This window comes from Anarrhichthys ocellatus, unplaced genomic scaffold (assembly GCF_004355925.1).
Source record: "Anarrhichthys ocellatus isolate YVR2014 unplaced genomic scaffold, GSC_Weel_1.0 scaffold17, whole genome shotgun sequence".
NCBI lineage: Eukaryota > Metazoa > Chordata > Actinopteri > Perciformes > Anarhichadidae > Anarrhichthys > Anarrhichthys ocellatus.
Window position 1 is genome coordinate 5,859,347 of NW_022280047.1, and position 19,282 is coordinate 5,878,628.

At 40.4% G+C, this 19,282-nt stretch overlaps 1 protein-coding gene across 2 annotated transcripts in view; it reads right to left on the reverse strand.

The window, feature by feature from the left end:
• LOC116388399 (netrin receptor UNC5C-like) overlaps positions 1 to 19,282 on the reverse strand; it is a 171,047-nt gene that overhangs the window by 27,606 nt on the left and 124,159 nt on the right. Inside the window, exons 5-8 of one of the 2 annotated variants that reach the window (XM_031856203.1) lie at positions 11,233 to 11,413; positions 8,579 to 8,746; positions 8,160 to 8,324; positions 2,613 to 2,669 (exon numbers count right to left, since the gene is read on the reverse strand). In XM_031856203.1, coding sequence (XP_031712063.1) covers positions 2,613 to 2,669; positions 8,160 to 8,324; positions 8,579 to 8,746; positions 11,233 to 11,413 — 571 coding nt within the window. The remainder of the gene's footprint in view (positions 1 to 2,612; positions 2,670 to 8,159; positions 8,325 to 8,578; positions 8,747 to 11,232; positions 11,414 to 19,282) is intronic. The other variant, XM_031856204.1, reaches the window with a different exon arrangement.

Genomic DNA, 19,282 nt, shown 5'->3' on the forward strand with positions numbered 1-19,282 from the left:
GACAACAAAGTAGGGCGTAAATGCAAAATAAAAGAATACTTATAATTATAATGCAGTTTTGTCATATGCCTTATTTGGCTTGAGGGTAAAGACTTTTAGCCTTCATACATGAGCTATCCTGTGACAACAGTTGGCCCTGTTCTCACTTATGAAGCAGTCAACACATAACTGCAATGTCAGCCGTAGACCTTGTTGTGGTCATGGTGAGTTTAAGACTGTGAGAAGACAACAATCAGGTCACACCGAGATAGATAGAGTACGGTCATGGATTCTGCATTGGAGCATTAGAAATCTTCCATATTGCCCCTTTAACTGACAGCTGAGGAGCCAGAATCAGATTTTGCTAACACAGCTATTGGATGTCGAACCAGATATGGAGGTGGTCAATAATGCATTTGTAATCTGACTAAAGGCCTTGATATGGACAGGGCATGAACAGCAGAAACACCACGATACTCTCTACATTGGGTGCCTGCATAGGTGGACAATCGACACATGTTTTGAAACTATCCAATCTGCTCCTGTCTTACATCTGGTCGCAGCAAAATTCAGGCTAACCCTGCAGCAGGAGGAGAGTCACTGCTGTGCCTACATGTTTACAGAGACCTGGCTCCGTCGTGGAATCCCAGTTCAAGCTGCACTAGACGGGGCGGACCGCAGGACAGAGCACAGGACACCGGTGGGAAGAGAGGAAGACAGGAGGCTGACTCTATGTTTACATCAATGATGCTTGGTGCTCAAAAGTAGTCAAAGTTGATGGACAATGTTTCTCTGATGTTGAGATGTTGATGTGAAGATGTCGTCCATATTATCTGCCCAGAGAATAGTTTTGTGGCTGCTGTTTACATCCATCCTAATGCAAACTTAGAAAATGCACTACAGGAATGCACTAATGTTTCTGTTTTGCTTTTTCATGTTTGCGAATGGACTACCACTGCATTTCGTTGTGCAATCCTGTGTTGCATAATGACAATACGTTATCCTTGAATCTTTGAATACTCCAGATTGTTGATTAGTGAGTTTCATGCAACCTCCCAATGCTCATGTTAATGACCGTCATTTTTAATACTATAAAACCAGAGTGACAATCTGTTAAATGAGCAATAACTGCATCTATATCTCATCTGTACTTCTCTCCGTGTCTGTATCTGTCCGGGACTAGTCATCTCGCAAAACACACCGGGATGATGAAACTGCTTCAGGAGACGCTAAACGAGAGTCATTAGAACAGATCACAGACACTCACAGATTTCTTTGAAGAGAGCGCCTGCAATGAGAGAAGTAAAAAGCACGGTTTAAATAAATGGCAGGGATCCTATCTCTCTTCCATCTCTCGATTCTTGTGTTTGTAGAAAACTGTCTCATTATCTCACTTTGAGGAACAAGCAGTAGAGAGTGATGGAAAGAGCTTGCATACCTCCCAAATAATTAATATAGTATTCCCCTGTCAGGTGATCTTGTGCCTTCCTGTTATTAATGTGTCTCTTCTACAAATGATGCATTCGTTGATTCTGGTGATATTTCAAAGAGAATGGGTCAAATCAGTAAAACCAAATCCAGATTTCACTCAGTTCAGCGTCCGTAGTGGAACTGCACTCCACTGAGTTCTTCTGTGAGCCCATACGCTTGTAAACACAAAGCAAGTGTTCAGAATTAAGGCAAATTGCCTACTTTGGCAATGATCCAAAGCTGGCTGGCTACTGTCCAAAATGGCCACAGCTGCAACAAACTCACAAACTGTGAATCAAGTGAACTGGTGCTGAATCGATTCTCTGCTGTCAGACAGGAAGAAAGAAATAATCAAGTTAATTAAGGAATCTGTCACCACTTTGGTGCATTCATTTTCCAGACACAACTCTGGGATCCTGCACTAGATTTTAAATGATGTTTTCGTAGACCTCCTAACCAAGACATGGGACTTAATGTACAACAGAAAGTTAATAATTCTTCATGGCATACCCTGTAAATCTAAGCTCATGATATTTGCATGTTGTCACGTCTTACGAATTGCAGCTGGCATTCCGTTTTCTGCAGTTTAAGTAAATGAGAAATGGAGTAAAATGGCATTGAAAGTCAACTATACAGAAAATTATTGCAGTTTGATGTTGTATTTTGAAGGTGGAAAACCCAAATTTGTGGTTTGTGCTCTTGTTGTTTAATACACAGAGAATGGTAAAGGAATTATGGAAATACAGCTAGATGTAGCATGCATGTACATGCTCTAATATAAACCCATAATACATGTATAAACCTACTAATGATCATGATATATCCCTTTATAAGAATGTAGTAAGAGTATTTAGGCATACCGCTCTTATTTTCCATTATATAAGCGTATTTTACCACGACTGCCTCTGTCTGAGAGCAGAGTGATGTTTTAGAACTAGTGAGGCTACTGTCTGACGACTTTTGTTTGATCGGCACAGCAAAAAGACGGCATAAAGGAAACAGATCATAAGACAAGAGAAGAACTCTCATCAAGTAACTCAAAATGACGTGGAACAAAACTAAATGTATGAACCAAAGGCCAATGCTCAATCTAAGAAAGAAAGACTAAAATTAGAAAGACAAAAAGAAAATGGATGATGATAAAACATAAAACATCAACTTACATGGGATTCCCAAATCACTCTTTGCTTTGGTCTCAGTTGACATCTGAAACAATGAACCTTGGGACGAGAAAAAAGGGGATGGAATGGATGGAGGAAGGGAGAGGAACACAACAATCAAAATCAAACAAATAAGTCAAATAAAATGGGACAAACATGGCAGGACATGGACACAAAAACTCCTCAACATGCAACGTTTGTTTCTTCCTTTGTGTCTTTCTACTTTTCTGCTCTCCTACATTACGTTTAGGTGCCTTAGTTCACAAATTAATATCAAAAGGTAAAAAAACAAACAAAAAACCCCCATTAATAATTTAAGAAAAAGGATAAATTGACGGTTACTGCTGTGTCATGCTGAGCGGTCCACCAAGTCAGACAGAAGGTCTATAACACAGGTGAACTGCTGAAGTACGGATGTATAATTTAAGTGCTGGTGTATAATTGATAAAGGCAAACACAGCAACATGGTGCGCTTAAAAGCTTCTTGTCAGACCAGCTGGAAGACACACTGATCATCAACAAAGGGCAAGAAAAACTGACAATGTCAAGTGGGGTGAAACATATTAACATACAGTAGCACACGTGCACAGCTGACAGGCATGATGAGGTGTTTCTTTTTTGCTATGTAGGTGAGCTTGGCTACGTTGCCCTGGGCCTGAATTTGCATATTTCAGCACTGTTTTAACAGATTTCTTATTATCGTCTTATATGACTTAGCAAATGACTGCATTTATGCGACTGTATCTAACAAATGTCATGCTGATTAATGTCTGAATAAGTGATGACAGTAGGAGCAACATGCCATGACAGGAACTTTTCTTGTTCCAATTATAACAATTGTTTTAAACAAATCCGAGAACATGATGGCAGGAAAATGAATCGTACATGATTTAGTAAGAGCCAACAGAAGCGTGACAAATGCGATAAGACAGACGAGATGAGGACAACACATTTAAGAAAAGGAAAAAAAAGCAGAAAACGACTAGCAAGTAGCTCAGGAAACACCAGAAAGTGAAGCGATTGGAATCCTCAATGAGAAGAAATGAGAAGATGCTCTGCAGTACCTGCTGACACGATGATCGCTATTTGTATAATGCAACAAACACGATCCAGTGTTCTCTCCCAACACTAAAGTTACATAACAGCTAGTGTCTCTGGTGATTACGTGTGGTTTTAAAGAACACAGCATGTTTTCTTTGCTCTGGAGGTATGTAGACACACTCACACTCACACAAATGTGTGTACACACACACACACACACACACACACACATACAGAGTAGGTAGTGAGTGAAATGTCATGCTCTCAAGGATGACACAGTGGAGCTCTGACTGAATCTGTTCCAGGAATCCTGATCAATGTGTCAGAAAAATGTCAACAGGCCAAAAGATACAAAACAAACTCTAAAAAAAAACACGTGAAAGACCTACAAATTCTGTCACAAGAAGACACACACACACACACACACACACATATATATATATCTATATATATATATTTACACACAGACTCACACTGATAAACACAAACACAAAAAGAGAGGAGGCACTCCATGCAGGGCAGAAGTGAGGTCAAATGGATTTCTACCTCTCAGGATTTAACAGGACAACTTCAGAAAAAGGGCAGCGAGAGACGGTGGAGGAGATTAATAGAGAGGCGGGAGGTGTTGGTGGAGAAAGAGAAAAATAGAGTGAGAGTAGAGTGAAGTGCTTTTTGAGCACAAAGTCAATTACAGAGTGCTATCTAAAACATTAACTCCCCCCTCTTCATTGACATTATCAGTTCATTCACAAACCTGAAACCCTAAAAGTTACAACTTTTAAAACCAGCACCTAACAACTGTAAATTGAGTGTGAAGATCTGTATTTTAAAATGTGAGAAACGTATTTAACTGAAACAAACACAAATTGTAGTTTATATCTGGATTTGTTCCAACATCACTTTCATTTCAAACGTTCTCTACATTTAATGAGGAAATATTTTTGGTGCTTTACTGATGTGAAACAATGCAAACGTAACTGCCCTATTGGATACCAGCAATGAACCATTTTCTGTCTGTGTAAAGATAGCATTTTAAAAGACCCATCATTCAAAAACCAAATGGAAGAATGGTACAAGAATCACTTCAAGCCTTTCAAATATACTCTACCTATAAAATGCTGTACACACAGAAACCCCCACCAACAACCATACACACACACACACACACACACACACTTCATGGATTTCCGTAAATGCTACAGGAAACAGCTGAAACATTAGTGCTGACATAAAACCACGTCTGTGGAGTCATTTTAAAGACAGAAAATCAATCAGGGGAAATGAGCCTAAATCTATACCTCTCTAGGTTTTATCCCAGATTCTGTGGCCATACCTCACAGGCCTCAGGGAATCCTTCTGATGGAGCAGAGACAGTATATAATACACTGCGTAAGTTGTGGGCAGGGCTCTGCATATACAGTAACCTCTGTCAATAATGCGCCTACGGGCAAAGCTTTTTGACGGATTACATAATTTGATTCCAATCAGTCTGACATTGTCTCCATTGTAACCGATTTTCGTGGGGGAAGGGTTGTACTTTTCCTAATCAAATCACAAGAGACCAACGCATCTGCCTTCATCTGACACTGACGCCTGTAGCCATGCCAACACCCTTGTGTTGCCGCGGTTTTAAGAGTGGAGCTTAGCAAAGTAAAAACACTTTTAATCGACTTAGAACAACCTAAATAGCAGCATCTATCGTGTCTATGATGCCCATGTTGGTATTACTCCTCCTTAGTTGCGGAGCACAGCTTAACACCTGACAACACTTGGCTACAGCTTGACAACGGCGTTAGTCCCCCCCCTGTGGCGCTCCTTGGATCAATTGCTTTTTCATCCGAGAAACAGCATCTTAATGTCGTGATGCCAGACCAATCAGTCAACTCGCAGCAGTGGGCAGATTTAAAGGTGTGGACCCAGGCAAATTATACTACCATACTATTTAGTATGCCAGAACAAGATTAAGTATGTCCCAGTACATAGTATGTCAAATGCAGTATGTCAAAAATACCAGGACGTCCTACTGCATCCGGTTGCATTTTGAACCATGCAAACCAGCCATCTTTTCTGGTTATTCTGACCCACAATCCTCTGTGCAGCGGAAGATACGTCACATCCACTGAGCTGCCGAGAGAGCACAGACAGATGACAGCCTGATGGCAGCTCATTGACAGCTTTAAATTCCACGCTCTGGACTGCATATTATATAAGATCATCGCATGTCTGTAGTGTCGCTGTATGGATGAAAAACTGTCATCTGAAGAAAATGAGTCAGAGAAATGTAGTTGAGTAAAAAGTACAATATTTATCTCCGAGAGTGGAGTAATATATCCAAAGACGAGGATTGTAACCAATTTAATTTAGTGATACAATGGTGACTGGGTCCGCCCACTTACTGTCGAAAAGAGAGCCCACCCAGCGAGCAAGCAGGTGAAAGTTGCGCGAGCAGAAGAGCACTGCTAAAAATTTGCGTTCAAAGCATGGCTTTCTCCTTGCAGCAAGTTTGCTCGCGCCAGCAGATATATTCTCCGCAGAGTGATGGCAACCCAAGAATGTCTATCAATAGGACCATGGGACTGCCTCAGCCAATTTACATGGTAGACAGCTATACTTCTATTAATAATTTTTAGGCTGCAGAAAGATTCATTTTTTTCTAGGCAGGTCCTTAAATTATTCATTTTTTATGAAACATCTTAAGACGAATGCAGACATGATCCGAGTCTCTGCAGTATATGGCTGCCATGTTGTGTGAAAGGAAAGACCAATAAGAATTGGTGGCATAATTACAAGCACAAGTGTGTATGTGCACTTGCTTCAAACTTGTTTCTGTTTTTACCTTTTCTCCCTTCTCTTCACCCTGACAGGCCTCTCTCTCCCCCCCCCCCCCTCTCTCTCTCTCCCCCTTTCTCCATGTCAGATGCTTGTCTGCCAATTACTCTGAGAACAGGGAGTAACAAGCACTATTCCTAAAAGTCAACAAATAAAATTGCCTCCACCCTGGAAAAACTGCTGCTGCTATGTTTGTGCCATTATGACTCAGCCCACATTTTCCATGTGGTTTTGAAATTAACCACACTTTTCTTTTTTTTTTCTGGTGTCAGAAATCACTAAATGTGGGGGATTTTGGATGATTGTTCCACATAAATATCTATTACAGCGCAACCAATATGGGATTTTTGTGGCCGATGCCGATTCCGATATTCCAATTCCACTACAATATATTTGTCAACTATATATATTGTTTTTCATTATTATAATTGTACTTTTTTATAAAAATGAATTGTATTGTACAGTTCAACAATAAACGTCAGTGTTTCTGCGTTATATTTCAGCTCATTTTGAGGAGTCTTTAATGTCACATTAGTTTCTCTCCTTTCCTCTTCTATGTTTCACTGAGTTTGAACATTGCGCACGTCGAGTGAGCAGCAAGACGGCATTCAAACGATCGGCGGTCTCCTATCTTTTTGCCCTCACCACCAATAGTAGCTGGTCTGTGTCAATAAAGTTAGGCTGAAAAACCTTAAATGCAGGCAAAACTTTAACTCTGGTGTTCTGTCGTGAGATGCAGTAACTTTATACCAAGAAAGAGAAGTGAGTAAAAAAAAGTCCCACAACCTATGCAGTGGGCTAAATATCTACCATTACTTTCCTTATAAAACAAGTGTTTTTACCTTGAGTAATGTACAAGAAAGTGGTGAAACTAAGGTTAATTATGATGACCATCAAAGACCAAACCTATACATCATCTACAGTGCACAGAAGAATAAAGTACATGTGTAAAGCAGAGCGAGAACAAATCACTATAAAAAAGGAGAAAGGGGAGCAGGTAGGCTCCTGGAGAAAGGCATAAAACCAGAGGGTCAGAGTGGATGAGGCAAGAAAGATGGCAGTGAGGATAGGAGATGTAATGGAAAGAATGGCAGTGGTTGCTGGAGGACTAGAGAGTGAGATGAGAAGACGGATGAAGAAGACGAGCGGTGGAAAGAGACATATAAAAACAAATTGTGTTAATTTGACGGAGAATAAAACCCCGGACGTTGTGGTTATATGACATGCGCAAGGCACTCCGAGACACAGGATTTTAAAATCAATACTGATTTTCTAACATATTCAGGAGCAATATCTGTAAGAAGAGTACGAATACTTTAGATATCAGCTTAGCCAAGTACATTCCCTTTCAGGGTTAATTTCATTGATACTATATTTAGTGATGGATTTCTCGTTATGGATCAGTGCTGTAAACGAACCCATAATTTGTCAAGTTACATTCCACCCACTCCTGTTCTTCAGCTAAATATCTGACCATGCATTTCTACTCCATCGGCCTGCCTAATCCGGGGTCAATTCACTTTCAAGTCAATTCCCATCTGAAGCAGTCACTGCAAGACATTTGTTCGAATTGGCGTACTCATCTTTCATGGTTAGGTACTATACATGACACAACTTCAATACATTTAGAAGAGATACATCGATGCTTGTCCTCTGGAAGATTCATTGTAGTCAACTTACTTTGCATGCAGAGTCCGTTGGTACAGTTCTGAGACTGGAGCACCAGCCCATCGCAGTCCTTTCCTCCGTTTTTAGGTGCTGGGTTGTTGCAATCCCTCCTCCTCCACTGAGTGCACTCTGTCCCACAGGCTGACCACTTACTCCACTCTGTCCACACGCCGTCCACTGGAGGAAAAGGATTGGGAAAGAAGCAAAAAGATTGAGAAACAAAACAAAAAGACAAGGAGCATTTACAAAGAGAAATATTGGGCGGAAAAAAGTACAAAAAAGAAAAGGGGTGGAATGCAGCAGAAGCTGAGTTCAGGACAGAACACATGAAAGTTTAGGCCACATATTAAAACAGCACAAAGAAGAAAGGGATACAATCCATTGGCCCAATCTGCATGAATATGGATAGAATCAGACTATAATTCACTCACCAGTGCACAGTGTGGTACAGGGCAGTTTCTGAATGGCCTGTCCATCACACGGCAGTCCTCCGTTGAGAGGGGCGGGGTTAGTGCAGCTGCGGGTTCGTTTCTGGAAACCCCGTCCACAGCGACTGTTACACACCGACCACTCCGTCCATGTTGACCAACCACCGTTCACTGTGGCAACCGAGATCAGTAACTTAATCAATACAGTAATCCACACATGCATTAATAAGCCATTCCAACAAAAACAGCAATCTATTACGCTGGCCAATCAAGGAGTTGTTACTTTCACCTCAAAAAGTATTGGCAAACCACAAAGATCCCTTGCACAACACAATCATCAATGACCCCACACATGTCCTCTTCGAATACTTTAAGCTAATACCATCAGTAATGTGTTTTAGATTGCCTGTATGTCAAACAAATAGTAAGTTTGGTTTTACTCCAGAGGCCATTAACCATACAGACGCAGTACAAGACATGTGTGTGGATTGATGAACGCAATTAACCCTTTGACACTTTTTGACATAAATAATGTGCCTCTGTGGTGTTGGATATTGTTGGCCAGCTGTGGCTTGACCGCTGTCATTAAGTCTGTGTATTTGTGTTTGCAAAGCCTGCCTCAAATTGCCCCTTGAGGAATGAATAAAGTAGGCTTGATGGAATTGTAGCAGACATACCAACAGAAAAGCCTCAACGTATGTGATATTTATACAAATTAGGTCTGTGATGAAACAATCAAATGGGCACAGAGAGCATTATAATCCTATTGAATCAAAGAGGCATCATCCTCAATGGATGAATCTGTGATTTGAATGCATTGTTCATTTTAATTGAACTATTTGTCTCCATGGGCTTCAGTGTGTGTTTTACACATGCCAGGGGGCTGGGTTGTTGAAGTCTAGAGAGAACAGCTGGATTTTCCTGCACAACGAAACCACACACACACACACACACACACACACACACAAAATCTTGAGCAACCTGTTGCTGCACAATGTTTTTCCGCTGGTCATACTCACTAATACACACAGAGAAGGGCACACTGACACACGTATGCCTACCCACGCAGTTGTAGAACCTACACATGGTAAAAGACACATACACTGTCATGCTGCTTGCAGATTGTTTAACCCTAGACCCTTGTTAGAGAGAGCAGGGAGAGGGCAAAATAACTATTATAAGGAATCATGGTTCTTTGAATATGAGTTTTCTGAATCCTTAACGCCAAAATAAATAATGCGTTTTTATAATCTGCCTGCATCTTTTCTCTTTCCTTGTCTCTCTGTGTATCTTTATCCACTTTCTCCCTCTTGTTGTCTTTGTACCTCAACAAGATTTCCCTGCATCCCGTCACATTTAGACTCAATCGTTGCGTCATTATTTTTGCATTAGTGTTGTTTTTCATGAGAAAAAATGTGGCAGCACGGTGCAGACAAAGATAAGGGCGAGCATGACAGAGAGAAATCAGGTACAGAGTTAGAATGAGTCACAAGGACACCCAAAGAGAGGGAGTTGACATCCAGAGAGGTGGGTTGAAATCCCCTCTGCTGCATCTCAGCCCAGTGGATGGTGCCCACTCCTTTCCCAATGCCCAATTAGAAATGAATCATCAGAGAGAGAGAGAGAGAGAGCGACCGGTAAAATCAGGTACAATCACTTTTGTCATCTGCTTTCTTAGGTTTGTCTACTCTATTTTCTTCCTCACTCACCTGCCGTCTTCCACTCTCTTCTCCTCTGCCTCTCCTTTGTCCTCACCTGTCTCCCATCCATCTATATAGCTACTCTGCTTTTCCCCCCTCATGTTTTTGTTTTTTTCCCGCTACTATTTCACCTTGTCAACAGTGTCAGTCGGGCCCTTGTGGAGCCGAGAAGATTGAACCACAGATTGAACAATCTATTTCTGTAAGGATACATCAGTGTCAAACCACTCCATCTCTCGCTGTCTGTATTGAACACGTACACATGCACAGTTATTTTTGATTGAAACACTCTTCCTAGTGAATAGACACAGTGTTGGGTTTTAGAGAAACACTGTGCATGTGTGTGAGTGTTCTGCTATACATTGTTCTCAAAGTGTTTCCTATTCTCTCATGTCAGGCTGGCATTTGGTAAAACAGGGAAAAAAAGAAACGGCATGTGTGGAGTTTTCTTCCTCTTAACAAGCTTTTTCTTCTCAGTTTTTCGTAAGAAATAGCAAGAGAAGAGCATCGCCGGGAAAATAGAAGAAGTGAGCTAATTCAAAGTTGTTGTTATTGTTTTTCACAGCTGTTATCATGCCATATGCTGCACAATTCATTTGACAGTGGGACTCTTGGCTGAAAGTGCAGACATTTGGAAATCCTGAGTGTTCTAATTTAAAACTGAAGGCGTGATTGGTCGATTTTAATTGGGTGAGGTCAAGGGTGATGTTGGGATTTCAGGCCAATCACAAAGAGCTAATTTCATGTGGCAGATGGGGGCTGGCTTGGCTTATCAGACACATTGTTGGGTAGCTGCAGATAGCATTTAAAATGGTGTCATATGAGTAAAACACTCAACATCAGACACAACAAAAATGTCACCTGCATTCAGGAAAAGAGAAAAATTACAACTTTTAGTGACAATATTTTCAAGCAAACTTAACAAAGACCCACACAGACAGGAGCATGCAAACGTACCGTAAACAATGACAGTGGCTGTGGTGCTTCGTCTTTTGGCTACTATGTTCTTAGCCACACATGTGTAGTTGGCTGTGTCAGACAGACGCGCCTGTTTGATGATCAGGTTGTGGTCGATGGTGATGTAGAAGTTTCTGTCCTCTGCTGGGTCAATTATTTCTTCGTTCTTCAACCACTCCACCTGGGAGAGACAGAGAGAGGAGGAAATGAGGTCAGTATAAAGGTTTTCGAAAAGATCAGAACAATGTAGCTGACAAGAGATTAGTAAATTGTGTTATTGTGTAATGACACAATGGTCTTTATCTAATTGTAGAGGTGCCTGCATTAAGTCAAAAAACAAATGAAATCAAATAAACAATTATTAATACGTTTTTGCAACTTATCATGTGATGGAATCTGAATTGTAAGTCGCTTTGGATAAAAGCGTCTGCCTAATGATTGTAATATAATGTATCATTAGATCTTGCCAGCTGAGGTCAATTATAAAATAATGGTATAATCTTGTTTTCATAACTGATCCACCCCAAGACAAAAATAAATAAAGAATTGTTTTGAAAGTGACGTTTGTCTAAAATAGTCCATCTGTAAGAGCAAAAAAAGAAAAAAGAATCCAGTTTGGTTTAATCTTGTTTTCGATCTGTCAAGATGACAAATAAAGATGGTGTGGAAGGACTTATAATAGGTGATGGTGTAATCTTGTTTTTCACTTGTTGCACACAGAAAAGCTTTGAGGAGATGTCACCATTGAAAATCCAAATATATAAATATGTGTAGGAGTCGTAGAGGAGGCTCCTATCTTGTGACCTAGTCATGGTTCATCTTGTAAAAAATATTCTTATGTATTAGAAATCACATTTAAAATTCACAAGCAAATAAAATCCCCTTGTGAGGTAGGATGTAAAAATGATAGAAATAATGAAATGATTGCCTACAGGAGGTTGTTTATGCATCAAGTTACAGAAATCATACGTTTTAAAAGCAAAGACACGGGGCCCTTCACAACATGGGTGGCAGTGTAGAAAAAGAGGAAAATGTACCGAACATATGCTTTCGCAAGGTGCTTTGGGTGAAGGGTAGGACAGCGGGAAACTATCCTATTTACGAGCCTAATCACATTTCCTGAGTGCTGTATTTACTGGTCCAAACCCTCATAAATTTAGCCTCTCCAAGCTTTATAGCAAGCAGATAAAAGTCCGAGTCATGTTGTTTAATTCACGTTGTTTAATTTCCTCCACCCTTCGCATTAGGAAATGGAAATCTCAGATGGAAATTCAGTGTTATTCTTCGGCTTGCTGCCTACCCCGGCTCGGCTGTCATTCTTCTCTTTCTGTTATTCTACCTGCTTCTCTCTCTGATCTTTAGAGATTCAGCTGTGTGCTCTTTGGCCAGGGGGTTCACTGTAGCCTTGAATTCTCAATCTTAAGTGAAATGCTGTGTGACCTTTCAGTTTCCATTACAAAGTAAAGGTTATATACTGGAGAATAAAAGCAAAGACAAACAAACAAATACATACATATACACAGCAGGAACAGTCAGCCGAGGAGTTCATCCTCGTACTTTACAAGTGCAAAAAAAAAAGTCTCTCCGCTCTCTGGCAAACCAAAGCAAATACATGTGTGTAATAAGGATTTTTATTTATATATATTTATATAACTACCCTGAGGTAGTTATATAAGCTGTGCTGTGGTCACGGAGGAAAATAACATTGTGTACGGTCATCAGGTAGTGTCTCACCCCTGACATGAATTTGCCGCTCGATGATCAAAGCCCCGTTATAAAGTATCTTCGGTGAATATTGGAGGGTGAAAGATGAAATAAGTTAACAAAAAAATGAAAATGATCTAAAGTGAAATCTCAGTTCCTGGAAAATTGATGTGCTGGCACATTATGCTGCTAAGGATATCAATTTAAAAATAGGCAAGACTGTGGCCGTGATTCAATACGTTCTACCATAACAGAGCATGGACACTTAACCTCAAGTGTCTTGTTCATTGTACAAAGTAACATAAAATCTCTAACCTCTTTACTCATAATACTACTCAGAATTTACTATTTAAACTTCTACAACTGTCTTATCACAATCTCTATTCTAATCCCTTCTTGACTTACTTCATGTTAAAACTATGCTGTTTATGTATTCAACCATTTGCTTCTTAGTCCCTTCATTCTCCAAACACTGTTAATAAACTACTGTCAGTCAACAAAAGCAATGAGCACAACTTGGCCACCAAGTTACAGTATCTTCCAATTAATTAACCTGGGGGACCTTCTAATCCAAAAATTGCTTACTCTGGCCAATTCTACTGCAATGCTAAAACAAGCGCAAGATAGTTGTGTGTGTGTGTGTGTGTGTGTGTTTCTGTGTTGAAAACTAACATTTAAAAGCAAATATGTGTTACTTGCCATTGTAATTAAACCAACAGTACTTTTCTCTAATGCCACAATTACACAATTTATTGCTACATAATCCAAATCATAAATTAAAAGTCCTTCCAACAAAATATGACCACATACAACTAGCAACATTTTATCAAACGTGACTGACATGGTAGGGCTTGTGGATTTATGTAATCTGCAATCAATTCATGAATCATTCTATCTTGTGTAGTAGTGAGCTTCAGCTCCGAGGTGTATGATCAGATCATTTCCCAGCGAAATAGAATAAAACTAATACAGGCCTTTACTGGCAGCTAAGGTCTCGTGTGACGATGAACTGAAAATAGCTGCGGCCTTTTGATGATGCCTGAAGGTTGAGCGCGTTGGACTGATGTGTCCTCCGCTGGGCTCAGACAAAGAGACCACATGTGGCGGCTATACTGCTACTGCCACCGCATCATTACCCACAGCTGGTGTAAGGGTTTGTGTGTGTGAATGACAGAAGGTGGCTGATTGGATCAAGCCAACCCCAGGGGGAATGTGTATTTGTTATTTTAACTCTTGCCCTCACATGGCTGTCTCGCTAGAAACAAACTCTCTCTCTCTCTCTCACACACACACACACACACCATAAACATTTTGTTTATTGCCATGCTGCAGATATCAAATAATGACATTATACATGCCTGTGATCACGCATACACACACACACAACACCTTTGACACACTTGACACGTGCACAAACAGAAGCAATACTCTTGTCCTCTGTTTCAACTGTAACATGGTTTTGAAAAAGGTTCTGGAAGAGTCCATCACTTTTTTTTTGGCTTTCTTTTCAAAGGGAAACAAGGCTTTGTCTGATCAATTACACACCCACTTTGTTCATGTTTTCTTTGTGCTTGACCCAGAGACTGAGACCTTAATTTGCCTACAGGTATATTTCAAACCCTGTGCCCCTGAATACTAGATAGAAGCAGCTTTGTCTTTCCTCAGTTCTTAATAATGTATGTGCTTACAGTATTTACATATTATAATGTATCACTCCTCCCTACAAATATATTGCAATATCCAAACGTTTGGATATTGCAATATATTTGTAGGGAGGAGTGATACATTATAATATGTAAATACTTCCGTAAGTTGTCTTACTCGCAAGCTAAGGACAAATGTCAGATATTTTGCTGTGCAATTTTAAGGCAGCAGAAAAGCGTACTATATTGCACAATCTATTGACATTTGCATCTTTCTTTAGCACTGAAACAAAGGCTCGGTCGCATGCTGTGCAAGATAAAAGCAGGCCAAGATATAAAGATGTATACTCCATTTTGTTGCACTTGAGAGCAGCACAAAATGTTTCGAATTGCAAAGCTTTGCCGTATATCTGCTACCGAGAGCAGGGACATCATAGTCACAGTGTGTCAGAGGGAGAAACACAGTGTAAATCTTGCAAAAGCAAAACAAATGGCAGACCACAGAACAAGAAGTGAGACAACAAAGCAAAGCATATCTATGACAAATGCTAAAATGTGACATGCTTTGTAGAGCCACTACAAAGAGCCTCATATGGGAGTTGAAAACAGCGCAGAGATACAGCATCTATGCATAAAATCTTCCACTGAATCACAACATTAATTTTTCAAAGTAGCAGCAGGCACAAATACACAGATACACAATAAGGGTGTGACGAAACACAATATAGACCAGTTACAATAAAATCTGATTCTGCAATCAAAGACGGGGACATCAAGCTGTACTGCATGTGTGTGTGCGTGTGTGTGTGTGTGCGTGTGTGTGTGTGTGTGTGCGTGTGTGCTTGTGAATCACTGAAGTGTTAATATGATCATCCCCTTGATTAGCTAAATTATCTGGATCCCTTTAAGACCACAGATGAGTGGGTTAAAGAGCTACCGAAGTGATTACTCTACCTATGTGTGGGCGTGGACTGAGTTTGCTTTGTGTGTCCATCCATGTTTTAATAACTCCAGCCTCCACAACCACCACCCACTCAAGCAAGCTTTGCCACTTCATTTCATGGCAATCTGAGACCCGGCATCAGAGGAGAGAGACAGTGGACGGATAAGGACAAAGAGCTAAAGGGAGTAAAGTTATCTTTGTTTCAACTGACCACAGGGTTTGTTCAGGGCAATTGTTTTTGTATCTTTTGAAATAAGGATGGGGAAAAAAACTCCAATCCAATCGGTTTTAGTTTTGTGCATTAATTTGGCACATCTTGGTCTGAATCATCCTGAGGATGTGCCCATAAACAAATTGCATCTGAGTTATACGTGTAAAGCTTTTTACTCGTTAATTTAATGTCTACCCTGTCTCAGAGAAACTACCTTGATATAATTTGTTTTGCCAAGCATGTTTTAAGGGAAACATAATTAATTGCTGGATTATGTCCACAGGCAACATTCTTTTCATATGGAGGAAGTGTTTTAGTACTGCATATACAAAGCTGCAGGACTTTGACAGGTTTAGTCAACAAAAGCACTTTGGTTTGGGAACGATAATGATTTTGGTGATATTTGACTTTTCAATGTTTAACAAGGATTTTTCCCAAACCGTAACCAAGTTCTTTAAGTGTCTAACCGAATACATAATTCATGCTTTATTTGCTATAAGTGGATGTTCTATAGATATATACCACATATAAGGCAGTGTTAACCTCACACTCAGTGTCCAACACTAAAGCTGAATATATTTTTACGGGCTGCCTTTGGCGAACGTTTATGGGAGTAACTGAGACGTTTGCATGACTGTTTCTTTTATACCTATATGAATTATTTTTAAGATATTTATTTTTTTTGTCATTTCCAATTCAAACCTGCCTCCCGACCAGAGCTGAATAAAACAATTGACTTTCTTGGAGCGATGCATTGTTGACATTTGGAAGATGTGCATGTCAGGTTGCCTGCCAGCCTCTGGGAGAACTACCATGCGTACGTTTGCATAGACTTTAATTTGTAACTTCGGAGAAGTATCATTTTTCTGCCAATCATAACACCCTACACACCCCATGCCCTCCCTACCAGCACACACACTCAGACACACACACAAGCACACTGCCAGATGTGCCACACTCATTATTATTGGCTCTGACCAGCATCTAGAGAGACATCACCGTAATTGGCATGCTTGTTTCCATTATCAAACACTCGCACATGCACGTATGCTCACACAGACATATTAACAAAGCCACACACACACATACACACACGCGCACACAAAGCAATATGCCAACCTAGTTCTCAAGAGCCCGGTGAGTCCAGTCAGCAGAAAATAACCCCGGACAGAGAGAAACAACAAAGGAGAAAAGGAGGACATTAAATCAGCCATGCAAGAAACAAAAAAGACAGAGATCACAGATGAGAGAGGGCCAGAGGAAGACAAATACGTGGAGGAGGATGCAGGAATTAAGAAAAAGACAATAGTGGAGTGGCAGCAGGCTGGAGAAACAGAGAGCAGGTGGGAGAGAACATATTGAGAGGCATAGACACAGACAGAAAGAGAGCGAGAGAAGAGAGGGAGGAAGAGAGATGGGTGTTGGCAGAGCACACCATCCATCTATCTCTTCTGCTGCCATCAGCTTTCTTGACACAAACCCAGACAATTGGCTGTAACTGTCTGTGTGTGTTCGTCAGAGGATAATACCAAAACATGTCTCACACACACCTACACACACATCACCCGCCTCCTGATGTGTAGCTAAGTAAAATAGTAATCAAGCTATTCATTAGTGCAGTAACAAAGGCCATTACTGGCTAATCAACAATCTACAGACTCAATCGTGGAAAGCTAATAGAAATTTAATCCAACAGAGCACATGAATATGGTGAAGACTGTGTGTGTGTGTGTGTATGTGTGTGTGTTGATATTAGACAAAACAATTAACTCATTGTGATGAGATGAACAAAAGGACTTTGTGGTTTCAAACAATTACAGGAGAGTACCCATCATTGTTTGAAAAAACGAAAACAATTGGTCTTAAATTGCCTCCCTCAGCATCAAATAAATGTAGCACTTAAACTGAAATCAGACTATGAAGGCACCAAATGAAACTATGACGCACCAGGAAGTGTTTCTTTTATACCTCATTCATGATGGTCACCGTGAATACAAACACAGGCCATAAGGATTATGGTGGAAGCTACTGAACACTGATGTACTGCTGTATCCTCAATGGGAAAACGTGGCGGCTAAATCCCATTGAGTTTGTTCAAGACAATTAAGATACATTTCTATTTGTATATACAGTAATAGGAACTCTGCTATCTTACATAGAGCCTAATCAGACAATAGAATGCATTACCAACTCTTTTTTATGGTCCTACTTGATTGATGTGGTGGAAGAGCCATTCTTTTAGCACATCTGTGCTCACAATATAGCTTATTATACAGAACAAAGCAAACAATCAGTTACATTCGGAACTGATTTGGAAAAACAAGTGCAGATATGTGTTGTGTGAGTGTCTGTCTCCTTTTGCTTCCTTCACACTGCTGTGACTCTTCTCTTGGCATCTCTATACCTGCATTCTAACAAATACAAATGGCTATATTTTGCTTCCAACAAAACCTCTGGGCTAAATGTCCTCTTAACGTCAAGGGCTACACCTCACTCCCACCTCTACGACAGTAACACGCTCTTCATCTGCACCTTCCTATTAGTCGTCCCTTACGAACAAAATCTTCCTTTTTATTTCGGCCAACGAGTTTAGCCCCTTGCAGTTGCTAGCATACACAGAATATGTACAATGCTGTATTGTTTTACATACTCCAAAATGACCTAAATGCAGCATGTTCCCAACTTCAAATGTATTTCCAAGGGGCGTGATCTCTTAGATAAGTATACCTTAAGAACTAAGTAGGAACATCTAACATGAAGAGTCAGGGATAAATAGTCTTCATTCGGGTTGCCATCAAAGAACTGTGACTTACTTAAAAGCTGGATTTTGGAATATATCCCAGGAGCAAACAATGCTGACATAAGCCTTCTGAGAGACAGGCAGTCAGACAAACAACAGGAAAATATTAATCAAAGATACGGATGGACAAAAGAAAATAGAATAAACTGTCAAGACAGACTGAAGAGACAGATAAATTAAAATACAGCACCCACAAATGATTAGTTTCAATGCTATACTGTATGTAAGAACAGTGTCGATGTCCATGCAGTAGTCAGGAACAGTAACCTTGCCAATCAATTACATTGATTATGTTAAGTGTGATGTTCATTCAACTGCAGAATAGCTGTAGCATTTATCATCCCTGTCTTAATTGGCCATATGTCCTGGTGTTTCTGTCTGCATCCTTACTACACTTGGGAGGTGATTAGGACAATCCTGCAGCCCACTGTTACTGTGGGGAACTACTAAAGCCACCAAACCCACAACAATACAATACACGCCAGGACTGGCCAGACCGGGCAGATTGTGCAGGTTAACGTAAGGTCACTGTAGATGTGCACGCATATATACAGGATGGAAGTGGGTAGAGCGTGCATGTATGTCAGTGTGTCTGTGCCTTTATGTGGGCATGCCAACATGGGATTTCACAGGCTCTGACAGCTTAATTAACTAGATCCAGGCGAGTGACATAAAGACCTAATTAACTACATGGACATAACTGGGTCGCGGTCGACAATCATCCTACACTGATGTTCTGAAAGACATCT